Source organism: Papilio machaon, chromosome 10 (genome assembly GCF_912999745.1).
Source record: "Papilio machaon chromosome 10, ilPapMach1.1, whole genome shotgun sequence".
NCBI classification, from domain to species: domain Eukaryota; kingdom Metazoa; phylum Arthropoda; class Insecta; order Lepidoptera; family Papilionidae; genus Papilio; species Papilio machaon.
This window is the reverse complement of record NC_059995.1, coordinates 6204678-6216027: the sequence shown is the minus strand read 5'-3', so window position 1 is coordinate 6216027 and position 11350 is coordinate 6204678. Positions and strand designations below refer to the sequence as shown.

At 35.3% G+C, this 11350-nt stretch overlaps 1 protein-coding gene across 1 annotated transcript; it reads right to left on the bottom strand.

Annotated features, from left to right (window-relative positions):
• Positions 1-3945: 3945 nt before the first annotated feature.
• On the bottom strand, positions 3946-11061 carry LOC106718001 (WD repeat-containing protein 3). The gene is made up of 16 exons (XM_045679631.1): positions 10830-11061; positions 10251-10460; positions 9881-10078; positions 9542-9715; positions 9112-9308; positions 8533-8753; positions 8229-8349; positions 7714-7915; positions 7470-7559; positions 7216-7353; positions 6573-6842; positions 5700-5864; positions 5531-5596; positions 4928-5088; positions 4559-4787; positions 3946-4110 (listed from the first exon to the last, which is right to left on the bottom strand). Exons 1-16 carry the CDS (start codon positions 10998-11000, stop codon positions 3946-3948), a joined length of 2778 nt encoding a protein of 925 aa, XP_045535587.1. The 5' UTR covers positions 11001-11061.
• Between the last annotated feature and the right edge of the window lie 289 nt (positions 11062-11350).

Sequence of the window (11350 nt, the reverse complement as noted above, 5' to 3'; positions counted from 1 at the left end):
GGACGTATTTTTAAAAATTGAACTTGTATACAAATTTCTCGAGCAAATGTATATTTATACAGTTGATTGTATTAAACATATCACTATCTCTGTCTTTTTAAAGAAAATTAAAGGGATGGTAATATGTTTTCGTGCAGTTGTTTCTTAAGTTATGTTCAGTATTCCAGTATACATAACTATCAGATCTTTTTAAAAATAAATATTTTTGTATATTCCTCGAAATGTCATTTAAATATTTCAAAATTTAAATTTTAATTCGGATACTTTTGAATAACACTTATGTAATTTTGTTTTAATAATAATATTTTCCCCGAAATTATCAAATAAAATAAAATTTAATGAGAATTTTTGTTGATGAAAATAATCGACCGAATTTTTATCTGTTATCGGATTTTTTTTAATATTATTTATAATATTTAAAGCACAGAAAAAAATATCTGCAAAGAAAACGTTTCTAATAATTAATTAATAATATTTTCATACATAAAATCCAGTGACCAATATTTTTCAATCCTTTGCACCAGTGATTTTCAAACTTATTTCTTTCACCGCCCCCATTGAAAATCAATTATTTTTCAGAGCCCCCTAATTTTTATTCAGCCCTTAAACTTAAAAACTACAATTTCACTACTTTAATTAATTCCAATGCCCCCCATTTTTTGGGCCCCTTATCGCCCCCTCCTAGGTTTCAAACGCCCCCAAGGGGGCGTTATCGCCTACTTTGGGAAACACTGCTTTGCACGATTAAATTAAAAATTAAACACGATTAAATCGGTCGATAATTTCATCATCTGTGTTCTTTAGTATTAATTTGAAGCAAATTGCATACAATGCAGTAAGTGCATATATTTTCCAAGTATATGACATACAATTGTATGTATGTATGTTTGTGTGTGTCCGGAGGGCGGTTGTGTCGGATCGTATCGCCTTGCCTTAAAATGCTCTCTCTGATATTGAAATTATATTTACGGTTACCTATTGCAGGAAGCAAGTATTCATTTAGTTTTAGGCACTCGTTCGTAAGTTATTGTATAAATTCATTTTACTAAGCTAAGTATTCGCTCTCGAGACGTTAAAATTTATTATATAACGTATAATTTATTTCCCATTTCGGTCAGTATTTAAAATGTAAGTATTTCGTTCGTTTCCCTTTGAGTATTTTTTAGGATGTAAGAATTTGATCTGTTACGAAGCAATAATGACAAGTGAGTATCTCTAAATATTATATATTTTTCGCGAATCTTCTCGTATTTAAATATTAAGATACAGATTGTAGTGTTATAAATAATTATTAAATATAAATGAAGCAATAACAAAGATATTATCGGATACTTTTATTGTATTCGCCGTTGGTTTTGAGGTCAGAATTAATTTCGAGATTTTTTTTTTAATTTCATAGTATAGTGATGTAGGTTAACTGTCGATGTAGGAGCGACTACTCGACACGTTGGGTAAGCATCCCGAACCAAACTATCGTGGCATTATGTGTTCGTAGGTCAGTGTGTACTCGCCCAATGCGAGGGGCATTTACGTTAAGTTTATTTTAAAACTGGTCGTTGTGTCGCTTCACACTTTTTTTTTTTATAATTATCGAAACTCATATTCACCCGTCCTTTTACTTAACGTCTTTACTTAATTTAGTGGTAATTTATTTATTATTATTGAATCCCCCCACGGGCCAGTAAAATGCACAGTCTATGAGACATTGTGATAATACTTACTAGAGCTTGCTCATCCGATGTGCGCCGGCCGCCTTTGCTGTGGCAGCTATCACTCCTCGCAAATGTTAAACGTCAGTTTTGACAGCTGTCAGTGCAATTATTGACATGAACTGTCAAATTGGAAATCAAATGCACAATTGTAAGAAAATGTAACATCATCGATTCAATATATCGAATTATAAAGAAATTAATTGTGTTCATGAAATTTTTGTGTTTGTTAGCTGTCAATTCGGTCGTTATATTGCGAGAAATATAATGTATTTTCGTGTAACACGCATCCACAATATTGTATTTAAATAGCTTTAAAATTTTGAGATTATTTATTCTTTATCATGTCATGATCTTCTTTCAGCATTGCTTAAATAATCCGAGTGATATTTCGTATAGACAATAATCTCTTAGTGTTACGCTCTCTAATTTTTGGCTCTCTTTGAATACTTATAAAGTTTAAAATCTTTTTAAATCGAATCTATAAAATTGATAATTTTTGTATTGTTATTTAAATCATTTATGTAGTGAAACAAACCCAATGATATTAAGATATTTGTCAATCACAAATAAAGGACACATTGATATAGTCTGCTCTTGTGATCATGCAATTTGTTTCCATTCTCCACAAACATTGCTGCTTGCAGTAGTGATACAGTATTATTATTTTTCGATGTTTAAATATAAATCTGTACATTTTTCTTAGTTACGTATTTTTTTATTAGTTATAAAACGTTAGGTTGACGTTCGAAAGTAACGTCTATATTTAGTTATTAATCTACATTTACGTGATTTACGCTCGATAAAGTTTGATTTGGTATTTCTTGCTGTGTTAGATTCCTTGCAGGCCACATATCGTTAAGTTATATAATAGAATGTTTTCGATCTTCCATTCGGTTTATTTATTATTTGTAGGTTAATTTATGGATATGTATCGATATGAAGAATTACTGAACAATGTATATGAATGTAAGTTACTAACAAACCGGTTGTGTCGTGTGTGCTTACGCCCCTAACATGCATGTGTTTGATTTCATTTCTCCCGCGCTCCGCGTCGCCATGATGCGGCAAATACACGTTCTGTTTTGAGTTATTTTATAATTTATGCTGAAATATTGGCTTTAGAATCATACAATTGTCCTCTTGACCAATTTCAAGGGCTAAAGACTGACAGGCAAACTATGTGACCTCTTTTGTTAATACGTATTTAACGATTCTCTCTATCTCTCATTTAAATGTTGAAAATATTTTAGTCCAAATGTGATATGCTTGAGAATGTAGTTGTGTTTTCGAGAAGCAATAACATTGTGATAAGTTAAGATACTTTGACAGAAAACTTAATATGTCAATTACTGTAGAACTGTGCGAGTAGCTCACAGACCCTAGAGATGCTGATTTATTACATATTTTCATATATCTGTATTGATGACGTCATCTAGTTGCTGTGAGTTTCCTCGCGCAAGGATCGAATATTATTTAATATATAAAAATTCTGTGAAACTAAAAATCCTACCCAACGCAAAAAAAAGTATTTAGAACAGATTTACCTGTACTTCGTATAAGGTATGTAAGTTTAATTTCGCATAGGAATATTTCACGTGAATAGTGTAAAGTCTACTTTCCAATAAGCTTGAAGGACCATTAAATTTATTGATTGTTGTCAAATTATGTGACTATGTGTTTAAATGTAAGTTTCAGCATAAATTATCTGAACGATTATATAGTTAGGTGACAAGTTGCCGGAATACTCATTGTGAAAAAAAAAAACATTAATTATTGTTGTATAGATGATAAATAATGTGACTTACGCAGGGATGGAAACTTAAATTATTAAAAATTTAACTGATATATTGGCTATGTAGTGAGTAGAATATTTTTTTACAAATAAATTATAGCAGATATCTTGTTTGTTTTCTTTGTTTAACATAACCTAACTCTGACCTAATAAGGTAAGATATAATCCTTACTATTACTAATATTATAAATGCTAATGTTTAGATGGATGGATGTTTGTTTGAAGGTATCTCCGGAACCGCTCAACAGATCTTGATAAAATTGAACACACATTACGCTTTTTTTAATTCCGCGCGGACGACAGTTAGTACTTAATAAAGTAAATAAACAGTATCATCCATGTCCATGTGTCGTAAAAAAAACTTCAAAATTTTAATTTACATCAGACAAAGGTTGATTTAATAAAACACAAGGTTTTAAACATGTAATATATTTTGTATATCTAAGTGATAGTGACTATAGGTCGTTTGAGTGCGTGTCGCAGTCGTGTGCGTGCGTGTCGTGTGCGGCGCTCGCTTGTGGACGCACGGAACAGCTGCTCGCTGTGACTCGCCTCCACCTCGCGCCTCGCCCACTGCAGCGCGTGCAGGTTGCACCCCACCATGTCCTACACAACACAACAACATTGACACTTAGTAACAAATCTTAGATCAACAACTTGCTCTCTCTCTTTCTATGTGCCTCTCCATTAATGGAAGTTGGCCGTCAGCTCAGTGAACTTGTGCCAAGTGAAATAAATGTTCCACGCTGGCAATATTCGTCCCCTCTTTGATAGTAATATCAGGCAGCCAGGATTTATTTCTTCGCCAAGTGCGTCTTTTGCCTGCAATTTTGGCCTTATAAGTTGGAGAAGGTCGTATTCCTCGACAAAGGCTAAAAGCTCTAAAGAAAAGAGGAGTCGAAGTTAAAAAGATTTTCAACCTAGAAACCTATGGTATTGTTTAAATAAAATTTAAGAAAATAGATGTAACGTAAGCAATTTATAGATATAAATCTTGATGAAAATGCTCTCAAGTGAGAATACGATTTGAAAAATAACCGAATGTGTAACTAACTCTGAGTTCATTGATGCGCATGTGAGCTCGGGCCTGTATCTGTATGAGGTGCTTGAGGTGGTTGGTGTCGGCCAGCAGCGGCGCGCGGTGCACGCGCAGCAGGAAGCACGCGGCGCGCGCCAGCAGCTCGGCGTGCTCGCCGCCAGCACGCGACAGCAGCGCCCCCACCAACCGGACCATCTCACCCGCCGCACTCAACGGCAGTAGGAGCAACGCCTCTTCTAAATCACTGTAATGTTTGTTAATTGGTTTTATAACTGGCTTTCCACCGACAAACAAACTTTAATTCTCTCTGTCAAAGCAAACATATATTAAACCAAATGTCACTGAAGTTGAATTCAACAGTAAGTGAAGCTAGTTTTCTCTTACCTGGAGCGTATCTTCCTAAGAGTCTCCAGTAGGAAGTCCTCAGCGGTGGTGCAGTTGTACGCGGCCATGAGCAGCGGCACCGGCACCTGCTGGCCGCGAGCCGCTGTCACCTCGCGCTCGTACTCCGCACCAACAGACAGACATTCCAGTATCGAATCCGCCTACAAACGTATACACCAAACTTTTATATTTTTTCCGAGTAAAAGATGGCAACCGAGTAAGCGCATTGACCGTTGCCGTTTCTACATCAAGTGCGTTGCCTTTAAACGAAAGAGGAGACGTACAGAAAGTATAATTTCAATTCCTACGCGTCCCCTTCTGTGTCAAATCCATTTGAATTTCTCATAAGAAAAGGGTGAGAAGGGGAAGAGGAATAAAATAATCCGTTCGACAAGCATAGTCATCAGACTGTACGCGAAATTACTACCACTTCACACCTATCTTCTATATGAGTATGGTATTTCACTGATCGATTCGACCTGGCCCATTCAAGCAATAGATATTATTAGTGACTTTATCACTGTAAAGACAATCTCAAAACTCAAAATATAAACAAATAAACAAATCTCAAAACAAGCACCAAAATATTATTTTATTACATACCGCTTTCTCCGCGCCTATAGTCTTCTTCGTCGGCATCACCAAACCAGGTAATCCGGGAACTGGAGCCTTAAAAAAAATTGATCGTTTGTTTTAAACAAAAATTGTACATCTGCCAATTAACAAAGAGTTTTAATTTATCTTTATATGTCCGTAGTAACTATGAATTTACATGATGTTCTCCCGTGGCGAGCCCCTCCTCCTGTTCGTCGAGGTCTCCGAGCACGAGCGGCTCATCTGTGCGGGAGAAGAGCCGCAGCGCGCCGTCAGCACCACACGCCGCACTCACCAGCCCGCCTGCACCCACACACACGCACCAACATGCACCCGCGTGACCCTAACACCACATCACATCATTTAATCTATATATATAAAAGAAAGTCGTGTTAGTTACACTATTTATAACTCAAGAACGGCTTAATCGATTTGACTGAAAATTGGCGGGCAGGTAGCTTAGAACCAGGAAACGGACATAGGATAATTTTTATCCCGTTTTCTATTTTTTATTCCGCGCGGACGGAGTCGCGGGTAAAAGCTAGTAGGTTATATTTTTACTACTTATTCTTTAAGTTTCTTTTAACACAACCTTAAATAACCTCAAATGTATCAAGACTTTCCAATCGCAAACCTCTACGATTTAAACTTAGTATTTTACAGTTACAATAAATTAATAATCGAAATTCACAGTTTAAGTTAATATTAGTCCGGTCAATTTAGACATTCGAACTTATATAAAGTCCCAAAAAGCTGAAATTCAGTGAAATTGTTCATAACATAATTATAAACAATGTCTAGAAGTTCCCCATCATTCCCGTGTATGGAAAAAAAATATTCAAGGTCAAAGGTCAAAAAATGAGTTTTTCGCGATTTTCAGCAAAACGATAAGTTTAACATAAAAGTACCTCGGACAAAAATTGTAGATCATAAAAATCTATAAAAATATATCAATACTTTTTTTCTTACGAGCCACCATTTCTGAGATATAGCGATTCAAAAGTTATATAAGTTCAATGACTCTCGCTTATCCAGGTTTGACTATACTTACGTTCAATGTGATGATATTCTCATATGTATCCGCATCCCACTGCTTTATCTTGCCATCTTTGGAGGCAGTGAACAGATAGTGAGTGCTGGGCACAAACTGCAGCGCTGTCACAGAATCATTGTGAGCAAATATAGATTTGTGACAGTCTCCGAAGTCCATGCCCCAGATCTTGACGTTCCTGTCGCCGGAGCCTGTTGCTATCAAAGTAGAGTCATAGCTAATGTCTAGGCAGAGCACTGGCAGTTTATGACCGTAGAGAGATAGGTAGAACTGAAAAAATTAACATATTTAACGAGAAAAACGAAAGTTTGACTTGAAAGCAAAAATAATATTATAAGTTACTAGCTGTCGCCCGACTCCGTCCGAGCGGAGTAAAAAAAAACTTCCTATGTGGTCTTCCAGACTATGTTCTACATTTATGCAAAATTTCAGCAAAATCCGTTGGGTAGTTCTGGAGATACCGTCTAACATTCATCCATCCATCTAAACATACGCATTTATATTAGTAAGATTAATTTCAACTTTCAAGTAAACTTATTTTTTTAATGATTTGCAAATACCTCATCTTATTTGCAAATAATATATATAAGTTGAAGGAACGTCAAAAATTATATGACCAAAACAAAGACAAACTACGACAAACCTTAAAAGTATCAAGAAAGAATATTTTGACAGTGGAATCCATTAATCCAACTGCGATGAATTTGTTGTTAGGGCTGACTTTGACTGCGCACACAGCTTCCTCCAGCTCCAGCGTCCTCGTGTGAAGTAGAGAGAGCACCTGGACAACAAAACAAAAATTAAAAACACATTCAAAAATATACCTTACGACCCACACAATAAGGACTATGTAACATTTTAGATTAGATTGGCTAACAAAATAAGTACTAATTTTACCTTTGCCTTGGAGTCTCCCGTGGGGTCCGGTATAAGTTCAAATTGCCAAAGCTTCACAGTCTTATCCGCTCCTCCAGTGTAGCATCCGCGCTGCAAATATCACAAAAAGACTTCCTACTAAAAGAAATCTTAGCAAAAAATTTAGCTTAAAACTTAGTATTACATGATATAGACTTTTTGATGGCAACGTCACCAACCATCAAAGTTTGTATGACTGTACTTCCAGTGTAGTGAATATACTAACAAGATCCGGCAGTAGACCAACGGAGTTACAAGCTGCGGTGTGCGCGGGTATCTGCTCTGCGACGGTGGCTGCGGCCACGTCGAGCAACAGCAGCGTGCCGTCCGCGCAGCCCGCCGCAGCATGTCTATCACCGGGCAGGAAGCACACGGAGCACGGTCGCCCGCATGGCACCGGGATAGTGCGGATACACGCTTGACTCGTCCTATATTATACACGTAATTGATACCGTCGAAACTGGATAAGCGAGAATTCAAGGTACTACGATATTGCTCTCGCTTACAAAGAACTGTTGAAGTTAGACTATCTCGAAGTGGACTGTATTAAATGAAACTGTTTGCAAGAAAAGAATTTACTCAAACTTTGATATTACAATTTAAGTACACGGAAGTTACAGTCTAAATCACACACTGAGTCCCGCACTGAGTCACTAAAATCGCTTTGCAGCTCTTATTTTTTTTCTTTTACGTGTAATTTTATGTTCTTTTAAAAAAACAATAATGTTTTAAAATACATACCGATTCCATAGTTTAATAGAGTCAGCTGCTGCGGAGATGATGGCGAGGTTGTCTGAGCTAATGGCGACGCAGCGCGGCTCCTTCTGGTGCCCCGGCTGCGTTATTTGTTTCAAACATTTCACTGAAACAATACATATCTTACTGAACGCCATATAGTCCCTTTGTTTTATTTTACTATAATTTTTTAACATGTTGATTTTATTCTCAATCTCAAAACTAAATATTTACTTATTGTGATTTTGGCATATGAAGATTCATTTTTTCTTTTTTTGCCTTTTTTACATATGAAAAAGTGAACACTCACCATCATTCTCTTCTCCTAGTTTCAAACTGTGCATTTCAACGGTATTGTTAGCTAATGTGACGCCCACTCTCACCTCGCCTGTCATACCGAGCAGTAAACTGGCTGATTTAATCTTAGCTGACAATTTGACAGACGTCAGACGTCGCACCTCATCTGACAGTGTCAGAAGTTCCGTCACTTCGACCGCATCTGCGTCAGCTTCGCCGCTTTCTTTCAGCTTACTGGTTTTTAGTACAAATTATAATTAAATAAACTAATATATATATACAGGATAGTATTTGAAGTCATCAAGTCACACTATGGTGTTCAAAAATTTATATACAACTTTTAAAAAAGTACTTAAACATTCTTAAAAATTAGGTTTGAATACTAGGGTTGGTCATACTTATTAAAGTCATCAAAACATTTAATATGGTAGTGATAATTTAAAAGAATATACTTAACTTCGGTAAAAAGACGACTTCAGTAAGAAGACTACAATCATGTGAGATTTTAAGAAACCAAATAGAAAGTGATCTCGTATAATCTCTAACTATCCTTTTTAGTATTGTGATATAATAATAAAGAAAAAATACTAACGCAAGTTTCTTCCGCTGCTTCTTAACTCGTTTAGTCATCCTTGCTTTTGCCTCTTCATCGGAGCAGAAGATAAACAACTCTAATAGTGAGTCTGTGCCAAAGCAACCAAGTACAGTCTGTCCGGGGTCTGAGCACAGTCCCACCACTCGTCCTCTACCTCCACGTACTAATGTTCCTACTTGGTGACATTGCAAAACCTAAAAAAAAAATCATAAATCCAAAAAACTGAAAAATGTATTATAGTATCACATTTTTTTAGTTACATCACATGAGTGAATAATTTAATAACAGTTTAATTTAAAATTAAATGTAAATCAATAATTTATGTATTGAATCTGTTGGTAATAGAAAAAAAAATTGATGAAAATTATTAGTTGTGCTTTCATTTTCAAATAATGTGATTAATAAATGAAAAAAAAAAATCCCTTACAGAAGTATCTTCAGTATTGTCCGTCTCTTCAATCTTTACAATTTCAAGTTGTTGTACTAATTTATCTTCTTCTTTCATCTTGTCCGTCCAGTTCAACTTCCACACACGTAACTCCTGATCCATGCTGCCAGTTACCAAATATCTCTCCTCTTTTAATAATACTGCTGACCATACCTAAGGCACATATTAAAAATTTTAAATATGAGAAAAACTTGGATATTGTTCAAAAACATCGTTACTTTTTGATCTAAAAGATACTGGGTATGGAAATTACCATAATTCTAATCATACATCTTATGTGTAATAGATTCTAAAAAAAAGTTACATGAAAATTCTCACCTCTACTTGATGTCCTCCTAGCGTTTTAAAGCAGTGCTTAGTTTCAATATCCCAGAACTTTACAAATGTATCCTTGGATGAACTGACTATACAATTTTTACCATTAATAAATAGAACACTTGTTATTGCTCCTTTATGTCCACTAAATCGAGCGACACCAGTTTCTGACACCACATCCCAGAGAATTACTTCAGTATCCTAAAACAGGATAAATAAATTGATTGAACACATTCACAATGGTAGAGGTATGTCTTTCGACCACATCACTTAACTTTTGATTTTGTGTGATAGTTTTTGTAAAATAAAATCATCAAATTATATTACATCTATAAATAAATTTAGCCTATTTTAGGCATTAACTAGGTATTACCTTAGATCCAGAGACAATCCTATGGCCCTGTTCGTCATATTGCAAACTGGTAACGGCAGACTTGTGACCAGCAAAGACACATACAATCTCATTGTTAGTCAACTCAAATACATTTATGTTGCCATCAACATAGCCTACAGCCATGTGATTGCCTGTTGGACTCGCTGCTATTTGAGATACAACCACATTTTCTCCGGGAATTACTTGAGCCTTAAAACAATAATGAAGTAAAATTTAAGTTAATAATGTTCAGTACGTTACAGATAAAGTATCTAATGCTTTTGGAACGAAGTTCCTTATCGCGCGTTGTGAAAGGGGGCTAGACGGAAAAAATTCTTACGAAAAGTTGTCACGACACTTTTAACGTCTACTTCACCATGGCAACGACGTGACAATATATATAACGAAAATTCATAGAAATAAAATGTACTTCTTGTGAAGACTTAAGTTTTTTATTCATAGAATAAACATTGGTTCCTTCACTAATTAATCGAAAGGAACTTCGTTCCATCCGGGTGTCCCTTGACACCTCTCAAGTTTTTTTTTTTTAAGTAAATTTAGCATTAAAAGACTGTTTACCTTTTCTCCTATTCTCATATCCCAAATAATAACATGCTCACATGCTCCAACCGCAATGTATCTTCCACTAATTCCATTTAAAGAAACATGTGCGCTATTGCAATCTGCACTGGCAATAATATTAAATGTACCACTTGGAGCATAACGCAAATATTGTTTTGTTAGGCCCATTTTATTTTAATGACTTCTAAATAACCAAAAATCAAATATTCTGCGAAATGCACATTGTTTTGAATGTAGGGAAGTAATGACTATTGACAGTGACAAGTGACTTTGACGTAGGTCAGAGTGTGCTTCAAGTACAAACAAAAGTTTTTTCCATAAAAACTTATAATAATAATAATTTTTATTTCAAGCTACAAATGTTTTACTATATGCATAGGTATTTTGCGAAAATTAGAATGATTCCATATTTAGATAGAAATTTGTATTTGACGGACCCAAGAGTCTAAAGTTTTCTATTTAAAATAGCGCAATATTTTATTTAGCAAATAAAAACACTATGGGCCATACTATACTCT